The sequence below is a fragment of the Cebus imitator genome, unplaced genomic scaffold (genome assembly GCF_001604975.1).
Source record: "Cebus imitator isolate Cc_AM_T3 unplaced genomic scaffold, Cebus_imitator-1.0 Scaffold645, whole genome shotgun sequence".
Classification (NCBI taxonomy): Eukaryota; Metazoa; Chordata; class Mammalia; order Primates; family Cebidae; genus Cebus; species Cebus imitator.
In genome coordinates, this window is record NW_016107960.1 from 391,736 (window position 1) to 415,912 (window position 24,177).

General features: G+C 38.7%; 1 protein-coding gene across 3 annotated transcripts in view; it reads right to left on the reverse strand.

Moving 5' to 3' along the window:
• PIK3R1 (phosphoinositide-3-kinase regulatory subunit 1) overlaps positions 1-24,177 on the reverse strand; it is an 85,348-nt gene that overhangs the window by 24,621 nt on the left and 36,550 nt on the right. For all 3 annotated transcript variants that reach the window (XM_017517748.2, XM_017517749.2, XM_017517750.2), the window contains exons 3-4: positions 2,144-2,236; positions 1,630-1,704 (exon numbers count right to left, since the gene is read on the reverse strand). In XM_017517748.2, the coding sequence (XP_017373237.1) occupies positions 1,630-1,704; positions 2,144-2,236 (168 nt within the window). The remainder of the gene's footprint in view (positions 1-1,629; positions 1,705-2,143; positions 2,237-24,177) is intronic.

Sequence of the window (24,177 nt, forward strand, 5' to 3'; positions counted from 1 at the left end):
CCACAAAATTCACTTTTTTAGCACAGACTCCAAATGAAACCCGTTTTCTATGTGTTTTGATCTCATTGGGGAAGTAAAATGTCAAAATGTACTGTTGACGTGAATCTTGGTTGTTGACTATCTCACAAGTGGTGTGAAGAGTTTTTTTTTTAATAGCGAAACTGCATCACTCTGTTTTGGTCACATTATAAACCTAACCACTATTTCTCAAATAACTTCCACTTCATCAGACGCTGATGTCTAAACATTTCCTATGACTACGCATGTTCATAATTTGACCAAAACATGTGTCTTTATTTCTATTGGCTAAGGACAAAATTCAGTGTTTCCTTTAACACCCTGATAAAAGCTGTCAGAAACACCAAAAAACAAGCCCTTTCCCTTCGAGTGTTCTGCATGTTCCTTCTAATGGCCTACTCTGTGGGACGTGCAGGAGGCAGAGCAGCAGACAGGATGTGCCCTGCTCGCATGCAACTGATCTCCACGTACAAAGGAAAAATAAAGTTAAACCTATTTTTTTATTATTTTTAAAACATTTGGTCAGAACATTTCAAGTTAAGAATTTACTGATAAAGGTCTAGTCTCCTTTTCTCCAAAAAAACTGTTTTCTAGAAAGTCTCAGAAGCTGCCTCATTTTGAAACTGCCTCACGCTTCAAACTCTCGTTTACTGTCATGTGGGCATTCTTTATACCTCCAAAGGAGTCCAAAACTAGGTTTTGCTCTTTTTGGTTTAAACAGCTAAGTTCAGTGAAAATGATGTGAGGCAGTATATAATTTTTTTAAAAAAAGTATTGTGAGGGAATGAAGGATCTTGAGAGATTCTAGAAGTTAATCTAAGAAGATGACTTGCTGGAAAGCTGGCAAGTACATTGATTTGTGCAGTTTTTTCTCTATGCCAAAGGAGGGCGGTGGATGTGTGGGATACTAAAGCCCTCTTGGCTAAATTAATTAGTGTCATTTAACCGAACTATCCTCAGTTCTTCCCAATTCCACATCCAGTGACATCATGTTGGTTAGCTTCAAACAAATCCCGGTGGGAATATTCAAAAATGGGCAGACACTACAAACCAGGGGCTTTTTCTTCCTAGAGAGTTGGTTTATCAGCACACCACTGAACCTAACAGTATCACAATGTTACTTAATGTACTCAACACAAAAAAAGCCAGAAAGAAAGGGAAAGGGAAAAGGAAAATGGAATGGAAAGGCAATGAAAGGAAAAGGATGTCAGAAGAGACATTTCTTAAGTGACATAGGCTTAAAAATATTTTTTAATTGATTCAGATGTATTAGATGTAGCCAAATTCGGAGTCAAGGAAAGATGGTAAATATGCAGAGAGAGAAACACCAAGAGGTGGTTTCTCTCCTCTGCAGGACCCAGGGCCTGATGGCTATGGTGATGACCAACATGCCTGCAGGCTGGCGTGCACACACTTACAAGCCCAACTCAGGAGACAAATGTCAAAGGTTTGCACTGTTACTGTAACAGGGCAGAGGGAACTGTGCATTTCTGAGCTTCCTTTAAACTAAGAATGTTGCATAGGTTAAATTCAGTTTTTGGTGTGCATTACCTGAAACAGAAAGCCAAGACCTGTCTATCCCATTTGTATTTCTAGCTCTGTGACACTCACCACAATCAAGAAGCTGTCGTAATTCTGCCAGGTTACTGGAGCTCTGTGTTCTGTATAAAGTTGAACATTCCAGACCTAGGACACAAAACAGACCATGTATGCAAAACACAGCTCTCTGGAGAACCTGTGAGCCTGCTGCCAGAGACATTCCAATTTCCATCCAGAATCTGTTCTAGATGTGTATCAAAGATTCTTGGAAATCAACTCCTACTATTAATCTTATCTGGCATGTCAATGATTTTGGTAAAACCATCTGGCCTTTAATCGTACTTATTAAATTATGGAGAATTTAATAGTTTCCATACAGAAACTACATAAATCTAGATTTAGAAATTATAGACCAAGACATTTTTCCAAGTACTCAGCCCCAAACAGTTTGTGTCCAGCATAGTATCTGCACATAGCTGGTGGCAGGAAATTTACTTAGTGAATGCATAAGAGTCAAATATAAATAATAACAGCCATGAAATAAGGGTATAAGGAAGGAACTGATGCCCTCTAGCAGTCTGCTTACCTTTCTTTTCAATGGCTTCCACAAGCTTGATAAGAAGAGGCGGGGCGATGTCAGGAGGGGCAAACTGCTCTGCAAGATCCGGAAGAGTCAAAGCTGCAAACAACAAAATCCCACCATGGTATTTAACTTGGATAGCTGAATACATTAGACCACAATGAAGGACATACAGAGTAATTTAATTACATCTGACCTTTGCAAACTCAGGCCAGAGCAAGAACTCCTACTCTGGGCTCTGCCCTTTCCAGGCCAAAGTGACATGGCTACTGCTTCTCACTTAGGGCCTACTCAGAGTAATGCCCCAGAATTTCCTGCTAAATGGCCTCTTATGGCCTTTCCCCCAAGTCCATCCTCCCCAGGGCGAACCCCGCTGCCTAGGTAGTGGAAGGAAGGGGTGGGATGGAAGGGATGAATCAGGATCGAGCTCTCCCCATAATAGCACACTCTAGGGCAGAACTCTCAGGAGCCCAAGAATCTGAATTCACATCTGTCCTCCTGGTCATTAGGAAGAAATAACTGCCCAGAAAGGATAGGTCAAACTTTACTGAACAGTTTGTTGACATGATTTATAACAAAAATATACAGACACAGGGTACTTAGGCCTCTTTTTGCATTCTTGCCCCAAGCCTCACAAATGCCAGGTGTGGGCTGAGCATCAGATCCAGAAGCCAATATAAATGATCACTGCCCATTTGATATCAAATTAAATTTCTGTGTAACTGCTGTCAAAGCCTTTATTTGCTTATATATATTTTTGGTCAGTTAGTAATTTGAAAACTGTGGTCTTTTCATAAACTTTTTCCATGTGTTCTACCATTTGTAACGATACCAAAAAACCTAACTGGATGACACTCATAAGTAACATTCTTCAACATTACATTGATAACCTTATTCTCAGTCCAAAAATAAACCATTGTAAGCAAAAAAATTCTCAATTTATGCCAGAAGAGGGAGCTAAATATATTCATCTTAAATGTGTGAAACTACAAAATAAAGGTAAATGAAAGTCATCATGAAAATATAAGTACAACCTGTGTATTACCCTCACTGCTTACAGTCTTTTGTAGGAATAATTTATGTAATCCAAGAAAGGCTAAATATTTGCAATTTTGTTTTTGTGAGATTTCCCCAGTATAGCTCTTTATTAGAAGCCATATACTATGGTAAACAAATTTTTTTTTTTTTTTTTTTTTTGAGACAGGGTCTTGCCCTGTCACCCAGGCTGGAGCGTAGTGGCATGATCACAGCTTACTGCAGCCTCGACTTCCCGGGCCCATGTGATCCTCCCACCCCAGCCTGCTGAATAGCTGGGACTACTGTGCACAGCACCACTCCCAGCTAACTTTTGGTATTTTTAGTAAAAACAGGGTTTTGTCATATTGCCCAGGCTGGTCTGGAACTCCTGGATTCAAGCAATCCACCCACCTCAATCTCTCAAAGTGCTGGGATTACAGGCATGAGCCACTGCACGTGGCCAACAAATTTCAAGTAAGGCTATATTTCAAGTACTAAAAGTCAACATAGAACATGCTATAAAAGTAATGTAATTAAATTGTGATCTTGGAGAACAAAGTATGATTAAGTTGTTTTGCAAAAACACTCTTTCAGATTGCAGTATGGAATGTGCAGCACGTAGATGGATGCATGATCTTGCCACTTAACTCTATTAGCCATAGCAACAACTCAGGATAAAAAGAGAAGAGCTAATTTATGAGGGAAAATCCTATAGCAGCACTGTCTATTAAAGCTTTCTGTGATGGAAATGTTCTACAGCTGTGCTCTCCAATAAAGCAACGACCAGCCATACTGGCTATTGAGTAAAATGCAGCCATTTTTTTTGTTTTAGCTGATTTAAATGGAAATAAACATATGCGGCTACTGCCCACAGTCTTATTTGCCTGCACAAGGGCAAATTTTATCAATGGCAGATGAAGGATTCCCGAGTCAGCTTTGTGTTAGAGACCCCATCTAAAGCTATCCCTGAAAACAAGGCATCTTGACATAGAGCTAGCTAATCAATATTTGAACTCAAAGCCCTGCAGTGTTTACCTCTCAATTTCTTGAGTGACTCTATCTTACTGCAACATCACTCTAACACATTTTAGATTTCATAAAAGCATAAACAACTTGCCATGACCTTTCCAGTCACTGTGCAGAGGGCTGAGTGGGAACTTCATCTCACTCCAGTGTTTCCCACACCTGCCAGAGCTCAGCACCACCTGGAGAACTCACTAGAAATACTGATTCCCAGGTACCACCCTAAATCCTCAGAATCAGAACTTCCAGGAATGGGCTAGTAATCTGTTTGGGGTTAATAATGTGTTTGGGGTTAGAAATAAGCTTTAGAACATATTGTACTCTATTGATAAGAAAATTCATGTGAGTGATCCCATGAAAAAGTCCAGCAATGACATCTCTCAAATCTCTATATGTTAAAATGTAAATATATCTGAAAAGCACTTAAAATACAAACATCTTAAAGGCTTCATAGTCTATTAAAAGCATTATAAAATTTTTAAATATTCTAAAATGAAAGCACACCATTTCATTTCCTCTGATAAATTATAAGCTACCTCTCTTCGCTTTAACATCAATTCACAAAAGTATCCTCTCTCACAAGCACCTTCTACGCTGAACGCAATGAAATATCATCCTATCAGCATGTATAACAGAAGGGAAATATAAAGGTAGAGAAATGATGTAGAAAAACATTATTAATTAAGATCCATTATTGTGTCATTCCTTAGGCCTGTCAAACTAACAGGACTTGGCACACCCCAAATCTCAGAAAGCTAAAGATGAAATGGTGAATACATATCCATGCAGCTCTCATGCAACCAACATGCCAGTTCCTCTTCCCCTTTTCTCATAAATTACACAGGCTTTTTTAATTAAAAAAAACCTTTAATGTTGGCTCTGAAAATGGAATTACTTAATAAAGGTTTGTCTCATTCCAGTCTTATCAACACAATCATTTCTGCAGGCAAATATGAAAGTTAAATTAAATGATAATTAAAGATTTCATCTAACTGTGATTGAAATATGCACCCAACAGTTGTTACATTGCTGGGCTGGCAAATGCTTCATACAAAAGGGTTTCCAGCTCTCTCTTTCTTCACTAAGCTTGAAAAATTAAAAAAAATTAAAAAAAAAGCAAAACCTTCTTATTTTCCTTTGTCTTTTCAACGTTTCTTTGGCAAAAAGTGTTAGTTTACCTGCAGTATCCTGAGCTACAAAATTTCATTTGTTTTACTTATTACTCATTCAGGTGTTGGACGAAGTTTCTAAAAAGCACTGTGCTACCAGTCAGGTATCTGTGAGAACACAAATTTTTTTCAAAATGCACACCAGATTGCCTTAAAAAAAAAAAAAGCTACACATATGAACCAGGAAGTATAAGTAATCTTTTTGTAATGTATTGAGTGACTTACCAAAAAGCCTTATCACTCAAATGTATGAATCATCACAGCTGATCACGATTTTGCAACTGGAGTTTAAAATGGTAAGTTTTACAAGGGTATTTTTTAAATAGCAATTCAAAGATTTCCCATTCCTTAGTACAAAATGTCTGTGAGTCAATCCATTTCCTCTTTAAAATATTTAGACATGGGGAATGTGAAAGTTCTACCCAAAAGCTTTAAAGTTTATATCATCTACTTCCAGCAACAGGATCAAATACCATCAAAAGTCTAAAAAGTATCTTAAAACAAAATATTAATTTTTACGGCAACCCTAAAATCAACTATGCCTTTAATTTTACTAAATACACAAAGTCAAGAATTACTTTTGCATTAGATTCCACTTTAAGAAATTCCAACAGGAAATGGCAATTGCTAGGAATTATCAAATTTGGCAAGTTGTTCTTTGAAAAGTCCAGGATAAAGTACGTTACAAAGTATGATAAACCAAAACATAATAGAATTAAAAACAAAAAGATACAAAAAATATCAATTATATAGGGTGGGGTATGGAGCAAACACAAATGAACAGAGCACCATCCTCCCACAGTTTACATATAAATTCTCACTGGGGTTCATCTTTTGATTTTTATTCCTAAGTAAGCAATGGATTTTGGTTGTAGAGCTTGCTGTAGCACAGTGTATAAGTGTGGAGAACCAAGTCCACTCTAAAGAATTTGGGCAAATTTGTTGATTCCTTTACTACAATCCAATCCTGGTTTTTCACTAGCTGAATCGTTTTTCATTGAAAGAAATCAGTATTGCTTAGAAAGAAAAGGATAAAGATCAGCAAGAAGGTTTAAAAGTAGTGAATCCAAGACATGCATTACTTTAAAAGAAAGGAGGACTCAGTCTTCGATGTTGACCAGGACACCAATGAACTAGGTGTTCCAGGTTGTAGGAAGAATTTTTGGTGACACATCTGATGCTGCATTTTCCATTAGTTTCAGTTTTCCCCCTTTGCCCTGGTGACAACCAATCACATGGAACAGAAAAAGAGCCTTCTCTTCAAACTTCAGCCCTTCTCAAACCACTAACATGGACAGGCCTCGACAGTCCTTGGGCACCAGCGGTGTGTGGGAGACAGTGGCATTCTTTGCATTAAGTGGTGCCAACACCGTTATGAAGTGCAAAATGAAACCAGCACACAGCTGCACCTTCAAGAGGCATTCTCCATAAAAAAAAACGTATTTTGAAGTTAGTGCCTGGCAGGGCTGAGTGGAAAGTTAAGCTACAACACTGGGACTCCAGAGGCCGCCCAAGCCAAATATTTTATTACTGATTGAAGCAGCTTGGAAATCTGTGAAAAGCTGCCACTTACCTTTAAAAACGCAATAGAAAGAAAAGAAAATGTATATGCAAAGTATGGATCAATATTCTATCAAGATGTTAGTCTGTCTAACTGCTGCTGAGTCAAAACTATTTCTGTCTGAAACACTCTCTCTCAGGACTTTGAGTGAAAAATGTATATTCTGGTGGGCAAATCTAATAAATCCCAATTCTTCAATGCTTCAAACCCTTTAAGCATATTCATACTTTACCTATAATGATTAACACCCTGAACTTTAAACTTCTTAAGCTTTATAGGCGACACTACAACAAATGATGTCCTGTGCTCTTTTACTAAGATAATGCAGCTAAAAGCAAAAGCAAAGAAAAATCCAGCGATGAGTTCCTTAATTTTGGGACACATCTGTTTAATCAGTAGTAAAAAAGTGATTAGAAGCAGAGCTTTAAAGCCAAAGAGGCTTAGGTTTTAATCCTTGCTTCCACCTACTGAATTCAGTAATCTTGGGCAAGTTAATTAACTTGAATCCCATTTATTCATCTGTAAAATGGGAATAATTATGTACGGTAATAAGGACTAAATGAAGAATAAATATAAACATGACAGGCATCATGCCCAGTATGTAGAAAGCACAAACTAATAGGTAGTTATTATTGTTAGAATTAGTCATGTAATCTTTCTTATTTTTAGATTATGGAAATATTCATTGCAATAGCAGATTTTAAGACCAGAAATTATCTTACATAAGACAGACCAAATCTTCTCAATACTTTTCTTAGGAAGCAAGCTGGAAGCATATTTGGTAAACACTTGCATGTTGCCTTTCTATATATAAACAATACTCAAAATCTTCAGAAGTCAAAACTAAAATATTTTCAATTTATCACATTTTCCCCCAAAAGGACTACAATGCTAATATATTTGAGTTATTAGACTTCAGTTTTCTGAATGTGAAGGAAAAATGAAGTTGAAACGATTGTGTACTAAATTATATTGAGCTTGGTGGAAATAACTTTTTTGGAGGAAGAGGGAGAAAAAAAGTATGGACAATGAAAATGAGAGTACAAAGAGTTGATGTGGAAATAAATCTTCAGCCATAACTACTTTATTTTCAGAGATAACTAGCAGGAGGCAATTAAAAGAGTTGCCAACAGATTTAAACTCGAAGTTTGCAAATCTCCTCAGATACCCTAATTAGTCTTTAATATCATTAAGTTTATCTTCTCCCATTTATCTGTCCTGCTGCACAGCTAAAGACGAAAGGGATTTGAGATCCTCTGCCCATTCGTTTTATTTCTAGACAACAGACTGGTATAGAAAACAAACAGCAGGCAAAGATCTTCTTATTAAACATAAGCAGACATAACATCTTTGTTTCTGACGGCCTTAGCTAAAGCTTTGGAGTTAAGAGGTAACTAAAACGCAAGATTACATTTAATCTTTGATGGGCTAGCCTAATTAATTGTGATTCTTATCACCTAAATTGGAGTCTTGATTCTAAGATTACAATTTACAGTGTACAGCAAATGAAAATGCTAGGCAGAATGTAAATGGGGAAGAAATGGACTTCCTCCTCTTCTCACCAGAAAAATAATTTATACTTGAGTCCACAGGATTTTTGAAGCCCATGATTTATAAGGAAAGCTGATCTTTCGCTGTGCTAAGAAAGATTTCATATGAAGTGTGACCCAGAAGCCCCAAAAAAGAAGAAAAATCACAGGTCATATCATGCAGTGGGCGCTAGGCTGTTTGTTGAATGAATGAATGAATGAATGACTAGTATTGAACATCAACTAGGAGCCACATTCCCACAGTAAGTATTTTACAAAAATATTTTCATTTATTTTTCATAGCAGTTCAAAAGTGTATAGTCTCTATTATCTCCAATGTAAAGGCAAGGAAACTGAGACTTAGAGAAATTATTTGGCCAATGTTACAAAGCTCTTAAGTAGTGTCTATGCATTTCGTTTGGGCCTGTCTTCCCTGCGCCAGAGTATACACGTGCCAATCAAGGAAAGAAACCTATAATAAGTTTCCCAACACCTCCGGCAAGCCTCCCTATTTTAAAAGGTATCTGCAATAAGGGTGTTGTGTGACACACAGATATCTGATGGTTAATCCCAGAAGGGAATAACCTTAATACTTTCTGATTATGTTCAAGTTAAATCATCTTGATAATAACAGTTTTTGTACTTCCTCCCAAATAACAAGTTAGTATATTCTCTCTCTCTCTCTCTCTCTCTCTCTCTCTCTCCCTCTCTCTCGTTATGAACTACTTTGAAATGCAGACATTTAACACTGTAAACAGAAAAGCAATAGGAGTCCCTGTTAATAACCAGAGAAAGCCAGGGGCATTCCAGATGAACCATACTATCTCTGACCGAGGGCAAACTTGTGGAGACACCTTCTCTCCCACTTACATGTGATGATACATTTCAGAGTCAAACTAATACAATGTCACATTAGAAATGCTTAAAAATAATAAAGCAGAGTTTTAAAATGTAACTTGACAAGCCGTGATGTCACAAGCAACTGAAGGATCCCCTGATTAGGAGAGGGCAGGGGGAAGGAGAGGAACTGGACAGAAAGATGCTGCTGGCAGACTGGAGACCGGAAAGAAGCTTTGGATCCAGGCTGGGACCTCACTGACAGTGCAGAGGCAGGACAATGGCTGACCAAGGAGAAAGTGAGTGGAAAGAGAGAAAGAGGAACTGCCAAAAAGGCAGGTTTGTCCAGCTAGACCCAACAAGCACTCTTAAGAAAGCCTGGATGGAAATCAGGAGAAAAAAGCACCACCAGGTTCCATTCCAATAACTACAGAGAATAGGGTTTTTTTATCTGACATTTTTAAACATACTAAAAAGTTAAAAGAATTGTTAGTGAGCGCCCACATTATCTTTCACCTAGATTCTACGATTAACATTTTATCATATTTGGTTTATTTACATATTTATCTACCAGTCTTTTTTTAAAAGATGCATTTTAAAGTCAGATGCAGAAGTCAGTTGCCACGGACAGAATTGTGTCCCTTCCCCCCAGTTTCATGTTGACGCCCCGACCCTCGATGCGGTAGTATCTGGAGATGGGGCATTTGGGAGGCAACTGAGTTTAGAGGAAGACATGAGGGCAAGTGTTCTCATGATGGAATTCATGCCCTTATAAGAAGCAGCACCAGAGAGCTTTCTCCCCACCCTTCCCATGTGAGGTCACAGTAACAAGGCAGTACCCTGGAGGCTAGGGAGAGGGCCCTCATTAGAACCCAACCACATTGGCACCCTAATCTCAGACATCCAGCCTCCAGAACTGTGAGAAATAGATTTCGAAATGTCTATGGTGGTACAGACATAAACACCAGTATTTTGTTATGGTAACCCTGATCCAACACATCAGTACATTACACCCAAAGGGAGGAACGGAACCTTGTCTAGAAAATGTCAATGTCAAACACAAATTCTGTAAGTATTTAGTAAATACCCTCTTTGTGTCAGAATGTTCCTAAGGCAGTGCTTCCCCAACTTTAATGTATATGTGAATAGTCTGATTCAGGAGGTCGGGGTGTGGTGTGGGACTTTGCATTTCCAAGGGCTCCCAGATGATGCCCATGCTGTTGGTCCTCGGACCACAACCACATTTTGAGTAGCAGGGATTGAGGCTGAGCCCACCAGCCATAGAGAGAAAATCCAGACCGCTGTGGGAGACAGAATCCAAATGACTGACCTTCTTACTGGTAGCTTGTTGCCTACATGCCTCAGTTTTATGGGCTGGTCTTTCACCAGACCCCAGATGATGCTGACAGACTGGAGGGTCTAGCTGTCAAATCAAATTTGGTGTGATATCACACCGAATTCGGTATCAAAAGAGAAAGACTAGCAGTCGCAAGGTCTGCTGCTCTGTTCATTATGTACAGATGAGTGAGGAGGGATCATGTGAGCCCCAGCTTGCCCAAGGTCCCACAGGAAGTCCAAGCCAAGGTCCCAGGCCTCCTGATTTGCATACCAGAGCCTTTCTCATCTGGCCACATTCAAGAGGACGATGCTCTTTATATTTCCTGTGGGGTGGAAGGAGGAGTTAAGGAGGGACAGGAATTGTTAGAAAGGCTGAGTACAAATTGCTACTACTACCACCACTACTACAGATAATCCCCATGTGGTGAACACTTAGCGTAAGAAACTGTGCTCAGCGTTTTATCTCATTTAATCTGTACAATGCTCTAAGGAATTATCCTTGTCCCCATTTTACAGATGAGAAAACTGAGATTAAGAAAAGTTAAACAAGCGGCCTAAAGTCATACCAGCAGTAAGAAATAAAGCTAGGATTTTAAAGAAAAGATGGGACTTCAAAGCCAATTGTAACCACTTTGTGAATCTAGGTTGCCTTTTTAGGCAGACACACTGCATGTCACCATTTGTGAAGTTAAAACATCTTTACATGACACTGATGGACAAGCACTTGGCAACAGTTACAACCCTTAGTGACAAGAGGTGCAGTTTTTCAACTTGAGCTTGGATTGGCAGGCCAGCTTCTCACCATCACCTCTGTTTTATCAGGACTGAAGCCTTGCCAGCCCACTCAGCCAGGCTAAATATTTTCAAGACAGCATTTATTAAATATTTTCTCATAAAGCTAAACAAAGCACATTCTTCCCCAAGGATGTAATGGGTTTTATTCAGCTAAATATAGCTGGCTAACTTATCACTTTTAGCAAGGTATAACAGATTCTTCTAGTGACTCATCAGGTGGACCAAGGGCCCTTCAAATCACTTTTTAAAAAATATATATTTTGTAATGTATATTTGTAAGCATTCCAAAATGAAATCTTAGTAAAATATGCTTAACAAATATATGAAGGGGGTTAAAGCACCTATGATCAAAGAGGGAGAGAAAGGGAAAGCAATGACCTGTGTGTGGAATTAGGAAGAAAAAGGCAAGAAAGGGAAGAGGCCCAAAAACATTGTACAGAAAATTCTCTATCAGCTGGTGCAGAAGAAATGCATGAGAAAAAAAGATAGCTTTTATTCAGACTTCATTTTAGAAGTTTGAAAAGATCGCTGATATAAGACTATATATATTAAAAGGTAACAATTTTTGAGATAAACACAATTCTTAACAATTGTGTAAGGAATCAGAGTTTAACAAAGTGAAGCAATATACTTTCACTACCTCAGACAAAGGTGATTAATTCTGGTGGGCTGAGAAATCTTCATATCTCACAACAGACTATGATCAGTAGTGAAATGAACAGAGACTACTCACCTCTCTGCTAAAGAAATTAATGGGCTTCTTCTGGTTATGATTTTAGAATTATAATTTTAGATGGGTCAATTTGGGCAGATGTTGGACCTTATCACTACATTCTCAAAAAAGCTCAGGGTAATAAATAGTACTATAGTTATTTGTGCCAAACCAATGCACTTAACAACACACACACACACACTTCTGTGATATACAGAAGGCCCTATAGATATAGCAGAACCAAAACACAGAAATATATGTACATATATATATATACTAATTATAGAAAGAAGCCTGATCTTGTTCTCAAAAAGATTCTCAGAAATAAGCCAACAGCTACAGAGAAGGTGATATTTGAGTGGTGAGTGAACTCTAATAATTGCTTAAGAGTCAGCAGGGAGACTAAAGCTAACTGGTGAAAGAAAGGTGCAAAATAAAAGCTTTACTCAGAGAGGGAACTATTCAATCAGTCATTTTAATTAACACTTTAGATTCCTGAAGGAAATACGTTGTTAACAGTCAGTAGATTGAACACGGCAAAATGTTGGCTTCCTATAATGAAAATCTGGACAATGCTGTTAATGAAAAAGTAGCAGTGACTCAGGCTGCTGGATGGTCCGGAGGTGAAAGCAATCATTTATCACTGCGGGGTATTCCTTTCTGCATTATTATCTCAGAGTCGCCTCTTTCTTAACAACCATAACAACCTATGCTCCACTTTTCCGTTGCACCATTTCGGTCTTCAGCTGAAAGGGAAGTGATAGGGCCTGAACCACGGGACGGATTTTGTACATTTTGTTCTATCAGATTAGGCTTCAGTAACTTTATGAATTATGAGCTGTCAACTACTTTTTCATCTGCTATAGAATATGCTTCTTAGAAATTGTGACTATAAATAAAACAACAGATGTTTTTTGTTGGCGCTAATAGGAGCTTGAGTAATTTTTTTAAAAGGGGCTAGAAGTTAAGCAAATTATCTAAAAGGCTGTTTTGGGTTTCCTCCTGTTGGTCACCTTTTATATTAGCCTTCTGAAGACATACATTTTAGCCCATAAATTACTTTTTGGGGCCATTTAATGTAACCTACTGGAGAAACTAGAAAGGGGTCTTCAATACAATTGTTTATTTTTGTGACTTCTGTTTTTTTTTTTTTTTTTTTTTTTTTTTTTTTTTTTTTTTTTTTTTTTTTTTTTTTTTTAAGAATATTCATTAAATGCCCTACCTATTCATGATTGTCACTGTATCATATGAAAAGCAACTGAAAAGCCACTGTGGACTAGTAGAAAAAAAGCAGACAATGGGCGAAGCCATATGTTCAGATTTTTCTGCCAACAACATGTTGGTAACTTTGGGCACAACATTTAATGTCTCTGGGCCTCACTGTCATAACAGTGAGGTGGTAAAGGTTTAGCTAGATGTTCTAAAATCATTTCTAGTTCTTAAATTCTGTGTTTTGAAGAACATGTCAAGGAGATTGCATGTTTAAAATTACTAAATTTATATTTAATCACAAATTACTTAAAAAATAACTCTATATTCTCTTTAGCCACTATGTGTTGAAAACCTGGAAGAAATTACAGGCATCTGGAGAATGACTGAAGTTGGCACCAAGCAAAAATTACTTCAAATATGGAGGGGAGGAAGTTAAATAAATGGGAGAATGGCAACGTTTAATTATACTTCACTGGGCCACACTAACTTATAATTTCTAACCCAGGTGGTGGGTGGTTTAAAGTAGTATTTTGCTATAAATTTTCACTTTGCCAGGATGAACAGTAAAATTCAAAAGGATGAAAACATTTCCGTGACTTCTGTATGTGCATCTAACAAAAGACAACCAACTCCATGTTCTTAAATGTATTCCAAAGTTACAACAGCTATAAATCAGAGACTGTAACTTTGCTTCTATAAATCATAGGGTTGCGGGGAGGAGGAGATCATGAAACTGAAAGCAACATGAGGAGAGCGAGGTGAACTGTCACTGCCCTAGTCACTTAGGTTATTTCCTTGAGTCATGATATCAGCATTGTGAAATACATCAACCTCATTTTGTATGTGGGAAAGAGACTCAGAGGTTTGGTGACTATACCAAGATGACTTAACTAGCGTTTAGCAGGTATTACAACCTCTGTTTGGCTGGATCCAAGGGCCCTTCTCTTTCCACCTCAGCTTTGATTTTTTTTTCCTCTTCTCCCTCTTTTGAGTTTCAGCATTAAATTGCTAATAAATGCAATTCATTTTGACAGTTTGAGATTTTTAACTAATGCATGCACAGCACTGCTGGGGTCTAAGAGATGTAGCGGGGCAGAGACCATGCAAAATTAGCTCATGATCCACACAGTGAGTACAAATGTCAGGGATAAAACAGATAACGGGGCTTAACTGTAAGTCATGATACTTAGAGGAAACTGCTCTGTTCCCAAAACCTCTGTGAGTTTATCCATTCCCCTCTGAGAGTCACTTAATTCTTTGGAAAATAATACATTCTCAAAAACGTGGTAGTGGGAAATAATCCCAAATCACACAAGATCAGAAAGAATATACTAAAAATGCCCTTGGTATTTGAGGCTCTCATTACCAAGAAGCCAATAATAATCATGACTAACATACACAATGTACTTAATATGTATCAGGCTCTATGCTAAGTTACTTTACTAAAATTATCTCAGAAAATATAATCTTTCACAACATATAAGAAAGGTTCTATCATCGTTTTCATTGTACAGAGAGGAAAAACAGGCTCAGAAGTGATTTGTCCAGGCTCCCACAGCTGTACCAGTCAGCACCAGGACTGAACTGATAAGAGATGACCTGGTTTAGAGGGCATAAAGGCAGTTCCCTTCCAAGAGATCCTTCTGTACTAATTGAGTGTCATCCCATGAGGTCCCATAGGGCATATGGTTTCCTTAAAAACTGTACCCCTTTTGGGGGGCAGCCCAGTGCACTACTTTGGAAATTGACTGTGAAGAGCCAGGCAACAAAGTTAGAAAAGGAGTTTGCTAGCCAAAAAGACCTGGAAAGTGGAGAGTTCAAGAATAGCTGCTCTCTGACCCATTTCTCTATGTACTATAATTTTCTAAGATTTTCTGTGGGATGTTTAGCATACTTAATGTGTACCAAATGAGAACAGAGCACCTCCTCCTCATGGTGACAACCAACCTTCCTCACTCTTGAAAAATCACAGTCGGAGATAAACTGTTTCCACAGTCCTGCCTTCTAACAGCTGATAGTTCATTTTGGAAGAAAAGACACAGATACACTGATAGTGAATGAGTAGCGTTTAGATGAGGAATTAAGAGGAAGAATGACTTTCAGTGCTCAGTAAATAGTGGGGTCTCACTGTAAGCCACACATGTAATTTTACATTTTCTAGTAGCCACATTACATGCAAAAAGAACAGGTGAAATTTAATCTTTTATTTAGCCCCATGTATCCAGAATATGATCATTTCAACATGTAATCAATATAAAAATTATTAAGTAGATATGTTAGTCTTCATTTTTCTCTTGTTTTACACTCATAGCACATCTCAATTTAGAGCAGCCATCTTTCAGTGGCTCAGTGTAGTTTTGACACGTGGCTGGTGGCTTCTCACTGAGCAGTATGGCTCTAGAAGATGCCCTTCAATTTTTCTTTAGTGTGAACTTGATTACTTGGAGAATGTGTTAGCTTTAAATTCAAAGCTAAATATAAAGAAAAAAAGAGCCATATTCCTTAGATGCTGACAGGGTCAAATAAGAGTTCTGTGTCCTTTCACTATTAGCGCGTATTAGATAAAAACAGCTTAACTCTATTGGAAGGCATTTAGTCGAAGTTGACAGGGGGCTGGGAGCACCGAAGGTATTTGTTATATACTAAGAACCTGCTGGAATACCAAGAACTTGGTATCCTGGCGTTTGTCACAATGCAGGGTGTGGAGTCAGAACATCTTCAGAAATGCCGTGATTAATAACAGTTTCATCTGATGGCTCTCCATCTGCCACTGGCTTCCCTTAAAATAAGCATCAAAAGTGTCTGTGTACCTCCCGTTAGAGACTGTCTGCTGACTGCAGATGACAGGAGGTTTAATTTTCAGGGAAAGACTGGTATGGTTCGGCTATTAAGTCAGAAAACCTAAGGTCTGCTTAGGTTCACATCTTGACATTATGAGCTGCAATAATTTCATTTATAAAGTTAATGGTCATTAACATGTCTGATACTGGCTACAAGACAAATAAACAGAACTTAAGCTAAAGAGGATAAAGGTCGAAATATCTACCTAGTATTAGAGGCGGAGGCAGGCACCTTAAGAAGATGCTTTTCTTTCTGATAAGATGGTTCAGAGATGTATATAACACAGAATCCTTAAATTCAAAGTCTCTAATACATTCTTCTTCCAGAACATGCAGTTTAATGAAGCCATTCTTATAGAACATGGAACCTATTTTTCAACTGTCTTCGTTACAATATTAAGTCCATTCTGGGCTTCAAACTCCTGCTAAAAAGGCAGCATCCCCAGGAGCTATGGAGACGGAAATAATTTAAACAACTTGTGCTCTCAGATCTTTTCTTGCAACAGGTGCCCACACTGCTTGCTCTTAGTCCTAAAACCTGACTCTAAGTGCACAGAGTGTGAAGCTTCAACTCAGCTCTTAATGGATTCTTCCAAGAAAAAATGTTTCACAGCTCAAATATCTGCTTCCAGTTTGCATACCCAAGAGAAATTATGTCTTCTAAAAAGTCGGGATGCCATTGTTTTCTCTAAACATAAAATGTGTTTTGGGTATCAGAAACTGGAAGTGGCAAGCAGTTCCCAAACTCAGATTACACGGTAACATAAATAGCTAAAAAGTACTGAATCAAAAATTATTATTCAGGAGAGGCAATAAGAAGAGAACAGGGAATTATAGACAAGGGAGTTTCCTTTAGAAATGTTACTTCCTGGGGAACAGATGCTATCTACAGTGGATGTCTGAAAAAGGCAATGAGGAGGGGACAGGGAATTAATATTATAGACACGGAATCTTCTTTGGAAAGGGCAGTTCCTGGATTTAAAAAATGCTATATATAGTGAACGTTTGAAAATGTTAAATATATAGCAAATGTTAAAAAATGCTATATATAGTAAATGTTTAAAAATGCAAAAATTGTCTAACAAAAAAAGGAAAACATAATTTTACAGCATATGAGTAAAAGTATTAGCAGAACATAATAAATGCGGTGTGTAGTACAGCTCAGCTCTCCCCACTCCAGCTGGCTGTCACAAATACATTACTCCCCGGCGGGGCCTGCCTTTGCACAGCCAGCCAGCCAGCCAAAAGGGTAAAACGAACACTATATTGTAATTACCAACCCTTTGTTCATGGGTTGCCCCTCCATGGTTATGTCTGCATTTCTGCAGGCTTTTTGGTAGACAAGCTGGGGTGAAATCTGTGGGCAGAGGGAACTTCATGACTCCTCCTCTGGATGGAGCAGCGCCTATCAGCCACCTGTTCATATTGCCCTGAGTTATGCATCCTTCTATTTGCTCCTATAATTTAAAATGCTGAAGGGAAAAAAGTAAGATTTTAGGGTACTCTGGACTTCGCTGGGCCAGCCAGCTCTTGCCTCTGTGGTACTCCCACCTCAGACTGGACTGTGAAGGGTTTGGGTTCCTGGTGGCACATATCACAGCGATGACTGAGGAGGTCCCATAAAGCATGTCTTCCCTCTCCCTGGAATGGCCACACCCTGAGAAGCATGCTCTGTGCCACAGGACAAGTAGTAACGTACTATGTCTCCGTCACTTGCCAGGCAACCAAGTTAGCGACAACTGGCCAGGTGAATGTACTAACCTTCTTCAACAGGCCTAGACCAAACTGAAAAATATGAGGCTTGTCTTAGGCACCTGTTTTTCCTTTTCCAAACTTTGTTTTTTTTAACCCAGCTTGGTATTATTTTTCTTTCTCCATTATCTCACACTCTTGCTAATTACCCTTCTCAATCCATGAGACTACGTATTGCCTTAGTCTTCTATAGTCTTGCTCCATTCAAAAGCTAGCCTCTTAGGGAAGAGTCTGTTAAATGCAATCACACTGAAATGAAAAAAATAAAATAAAATGGAAAAATTGACCAATGAAGCTTTATGTGTTGTATCACAGAGATGTTGTTGATTTTAACAGGTCCTCAAGCCAAATTCTAATTGTAGAATTTCAGGGATGATCTTTCTTGAAAACATAGCTCTTTAGTACTTTGCTGTGAATAAATCATCAGAATGGGTCTATTTAAGATCGTTAAAATGCTCCAGCCGGTAGTGGATTTTGGTGTGTGTGTGTGTATGTCTGTGTGTGTGTGTGTGTTTTGAGACAGGGTCTTGCTCTTGTCATCCCAGGCTGTAGTGCAGTGGTATGATCATGGCTCACTGTAGCCTCAACTGCCTGTGCTCAAGTGATCCTGCCACCTCAACCTCCGGAGTAGCTAAGACTACAGGCACATGCCACCATACCCAGCTAACTTTTGTAGAGATGGAATTTCACCATGTTGTCCAGGCTGGTCTCAAACTCCTGAGCTCAAGCAATCTGCCCGCTTCAGCCGCCCAAAGTGTTGGGATTACAGGCGTGAGCCATTGCACCCAGCATGCGCAGTGGATTTTGCACAGCTGAGCCTACGTGGTCATTCTGGATACCCATGCATGCATACTGTTGGTGCTTCAACAACAATCAACTTCATAAGGTAACAGAAAAGAAATATACCAATAATACATTTAATTGATGTAGCACATTAAAAAATTTCAAAATGTTTTTATACTTCTTTTTATACTCCCTTTATACTTCTTTCAAAGAGAAAGCAGAATCAGGTGGTCAAAATGGAGAAAGACCCAGATTAATAAACACATTCAGGCTGTTTTCATTAAAGAACAGATAAACATCTAATTGAAGGAATCAAGATTGCTTTGAACTATGCACTATTTTGAATAAACAGATACTTGGTGTTAAGGATTTCTGTGAACACACCCCTATGAATTCAGCGTCCCACTCCTTGCAACCAGGTGCTTCAGGAGAAAGAAGAAAACCACACCACAAAGGCAATCAGTTACCAAGCCTGCAAGGCCCGTGGCTCTGTGGTTTTTGAAGATATTATCAGCATTTTAATGTGAAACGTCTTGCAGACCCAAAGCCCCAAATAATCACCACTTTTTGGGAATTTGTAATTTTCCAAATGACAATAAGAATATTTATGACTCTGTATATTATAATCTGTCCATTACAAGGGCGATTAATGACAAGAGAATTCCAGTACTATAGGGAGTAGCTTTTTCACATTGACAGCCAGTATGTTTCATTTTTGCCATCTGATTTCCTTCCAAGTGAGAAAAACAGCGGAGACTATGAAATAGTGAGGCTGAGAAGTGAAATGAAGCTAAAGCTCAGAAAAGCAAACTTCAGTGTTTTCCTCAACTCCCATTATCTTCATAAAATCACTAACTCATTTCCCTCCAAGGACTATTATTTGGGGGCAGGGCTTCAAATTAATGTTTAGTCTATAAAGGTCATGAAGAAGCAGCTAACAAGTGACATTTGTTTATCCCACTGCTGAAGCACAGGATGAGGCTGAATTGGAAGCTGACCCAGATAATGATGCTATTGGGATATAGCTCAGTCGAGAATGAATACCTCCAAAGACTCCCAAGAGCCCTGAATTACCATTTGTTCCTGTACAACACTAACTTCCCTTTATCAGTAAGAGTGGGTTATTCCTTACATCCACGGCATGGAAAGATTTTTATCTGACGAAAATTTTAAGAGGACCAAAAAGTGAATACTTTGCAAATCAGGGACTGAAACAATTCTCTTTTGATCATTTTAGAAAATCAGATGCTGCTAAATTTCAACACCTACTTTAGAAATCTCAGAAGCACTCATAAAGCTCCTGAGCAGCCCAACAACAAACGCTCCAGGCCATTCCTGATTCATTTCCCTTGGAGGATCTCTCATCAGTAAGTGTAGCCTCTGAGCAGCATCTGATGATTTGCAGGGGGAAAAAAAAAAAAATTGTGGCCTGAATTGTGTCAACTAGGGACAAAGGCAGGAGAAGAATTTGGAGGTTACTCAGTGGAAAATTTAGGAATAAGAATCTCAAACCTTAGGAAACCCTGATTTAATTTAAGATACTGCTTTGTTTGCCTCATTTAAAAAAAAAAAAAAAAAAAAGACTATACTGATGCAATCTACTCCCCTGTATTACATAAAATTTTAAGGCCTAAAAGAAATACGATTACGGGCATGAACCGTAACTAAGCATTTCCAAAGTGTCTTCCCTTAAATCACATTAAAATTGTAAAAGTAAGTTACAGCTGGTGACTGGCCACTTATCAGTCCATTCAGGCCAGCTCCAAGATAAGAATGACTTAAATATTAGGGCAATATTCCATAACCCTCTCTTTAGAATTCTTGACATGAGGTCATTTTTTATGGAAGCCTTCACTAAAATAAAGTCTTTGTAAAGATACCCTTGAGGTTAGAGGCCTAAGATGAAAATACCTTAATATGATTTCTCCTTTATAGAGAGATTCCAATGTCCCAGCAATGTATCATTCATTCTTTGTGGGGATTTATTTTTTATTTTTATTTTTTGGCAAGTTGGAGTAGATGATCCCTCTGGTCCTTTTCAAATCTAAAATCCCATGATTCAAAACTCTTCGGTAAACTTCCAATTTTCCATACAAACTGATGAAGACAGAGAACAAGAGAAGGGGCTTGACCATACAAATCAAGGAAATATCTCAACAGCTTACACGTAAGTTTAGGATGCAGAATCATTCTTTTCTTGGGAGTAAGTCTCTCCTGGTTTATCTTTGTATCTGGCGACTGTACCAGAGACAGGGAGTTCACAGAGCAATCCTGAGAAGTTTGCTCTAACACTGACTGGCAACTGATTTATATAACATTCGAGTGTGCAGATTCACATTTACTTGCTGCATTTATGACCAAATGGCAAACATTTAAAAATCACTCAAGATTCTGGAAAGCCTATAAAATACAAAACAAAACAAAAAAATGAGATCCATGGGAAAATTAAAAAGACATTTATTAGCTCTTTCTTGTAGTGAATATAGATGGGTTTATAGTTCACTGTTTTCAGTCACCCTCTGACTAAATAAACTTTCCACCTGCTTAGTCAAGTGCTAAGAGAATATGGCTACACCAAAGGATGTATGAAGCATGCGTTTCATTTGCCATAAAGAGCTGTAATAAGGTAAATGTGTGCAGCTGGAACTAACTAGTACCAGAGTTTGCCAATCCCCAAGCTCATGGTAGATACTTGCAAACACCTCCAGAAGTTCCGGCTGTTTTTAATTAATAGCTCATGTTGGGGGCATCTTGCATGACTTACTAGAATGTTATTTTATTTAAAATAGGATTCTGAACCTTAAAAAAAAAAAAAAAAAAAGGACTAGATCCCTCTATTTTCAAGTCAAATAAATGAACCAAAGAGAAATTCAAGTTTGGCTCTTTTAAAGGCAGCAATATTTCACACTGAATGTGCTCCTGAGCCCAGAGGAAATGTTCTTTCCTTTCCTAAAATTTCTAGCCAAGTACTCACAAACCTAGTTTCTTCCCAAGAATATATATTTTTTTTAATTTCTCAGAGCCTAGTTTTAAAAGGCTGGAACCTTTCACAAGTCAGAATAATTCCATTTGCTAGCTGGCTCTTTCTCCAAGTCCAGTTTGAACCCTATGGGACCTTGTCTGAAATGTAAGATAAGTGTCATGAAATGCTAGGAAATTAGTAAACCACAGCTCAAAGCATAAATACAAAGATATAAGCAAAATCTACTCTAAAGTAAAACTATGGCAAGCAGAAATACCACCAAGCATTATTCTCTAGCTAACAAAAATATTCAAGGAAAAAAGTATGTGTATTTTGACAAATTGGAGCAGAAAATAAAAAAGCAATGCAGATAAAAATTAGCATTGCTAGGAGAAGAGGCAAGGTAAATAAATGCACATTTGCCCTGAATTACTTAAGCCAGACATAGAGTCAATTTTTCCTGTGAGGTACTGTGTCAGGTGCCATCTGGGAAAAGACAAAACTGGGAGCATCTGAGAAAGGTGGAATCTGAGAGAGAAAAGGCAGAAAAGGGTATATTTTACAGCTACTATGCTGTATAGCCAATTGCCACTGGATGGCAGCGGGGTTTTACTTAGCAAAGTTGCCAAGAGTGTTAGGATGGGTCACTCAATAACCGCCCTACATACTCAGTCCCAGTAACTCAAGGTTTCAGGGAAATACAAAGTAGCTCCTCCCCTCCCCCCTCAAAATTGGGGAATCTCTGGCCTAGAAATTGCAAACCTTTGTTCTGATTATCATTAAATCCCTTGAAAATTACTAATTTATTATCAGAGTACATTAAATTGGGAACTAAAATTAGAACTCCTAAATAACTTCTAGGATTTTGAAATTCAGAAAGCACGCAAACATGTGCTCACATTTGCACGCACACATCCCTACAGTTTACTATTGCAATATTATCATCTTGAGCCCAGTACAACAAATTAAAACCACATTTTATTCTACTTTTTCTTGTTAACTTGATGGCTTCACCACACTTTTAAATGCTACACACTCCCCTCCCTCTCCCTTGGCATCTGATCCTTTTTTTTTTTTTTTTTTTCTTCTGTAAATTCAGTAATCTCACCAGCAACAAGCTTTGCTTTCAATAAGTATATCTGCCAACTTAAACAGCATCTCCTAAGGCAACGGAATAATGAAAGACACATGTAGGTACTTGCCTGTCATCAGATGCAAGCTCACGTCTGCCTGAAATTGGGCCTGTAATTCTGCTGATCCTCGGGTTCAGGACAGCATGGCTGAGAGTGGTCTAGAATGCGGCCCTTAGTCTAAACAGCAGATGAGAAATGTAAGAGGCCAACCTTTTTCATCCCTGCTGGGCTCTTGACCAGTCATTGCTCCTTAGTTCAAGGGGGAGATGTGAGGGATTGCTCAAACACTTGGCAGACAGAAAGGTCTTAAGACAGCAAGTAGTGAATTCCGCCTCATTCCTGCTGGTGCACTTGAGGCAGTGCTTTCCAAGCCCAAACTCATGATCCAACCAGAACTTCTCCAAGAACAGTCACTCCTGCACACAGCCAAGGCTCCACCACCCCCAACCGGGCGAGGGCCCTACGAAACTCCTGATCTGAGCCCCTCCTCAGATGAGACAGAGTTTGCTCCTTTCCCTCTCATAATGCAGTCAACTGTGCACCTTCCTTTGTGGATATACAAAGACTTTGTTTAAAAGCTTGCAAAGTCTGAAGAATGGAAAAGTGTGAAAAAGCTCAAACACTTGAAAGGAGTTGTAGTTCTGTCCACAAAAAAAGCTTCCTGCCGGGCGCGGTGGCTCAAGCCTGTAATCCCAGCACTTTGGGAGGCTGAGGCGGGTGGATCACGAGGTCAAGAGATCGAGACCATCCTGGTCAACATGATGAAACCCCGTCTCTACTAAAACTACAAAAAATTAGCTGGGCATGGTGACGCGTGCCTGTAATCCCAGCTACTCAGGAGGCTGAGGCAGGAGAATTGCCTGAACCTAGGAGGCGGAGGTTGCGGTGAGCCGAGATCGCGCCACTGCACTCCAGCCTGGGTAACAAGAGCGAAACTCCGTCTCAAAAAAAAAAAAAAGCTTCCTACTTTTTTGCAGCTAGGTCTACCATCAGAAATCAGTGGCTGATTCATCCAGGCCTACAGGAATTCCCTCTTTCCACCCCGCCACCTACAGACTGACTTGAGCACCCTTTGATGCCCTTCCTGTGTTAGTGAACTGCTTACAAATGTCCAGTGCCCTTAGTTCTGCCAAACAAGTACAAGCTTCGAGAGCTGTTAGGGCTCATAAAGACATATTCATTATAAAAATTTTTATTTTTGTTTTAAAATGAACCTAACAGGGTACACTAAAAAAACAACTCATAAACACAGTTTATACATCTTCCACCTTCTGAACTGACAGCCTAAATCATCTCAAGCACAGGGCTACCACAGATGTGCTGCAAATTTTTTTTTTCAAGAAGTTTCCACCAGACATTATTAAATTGCTATATTAA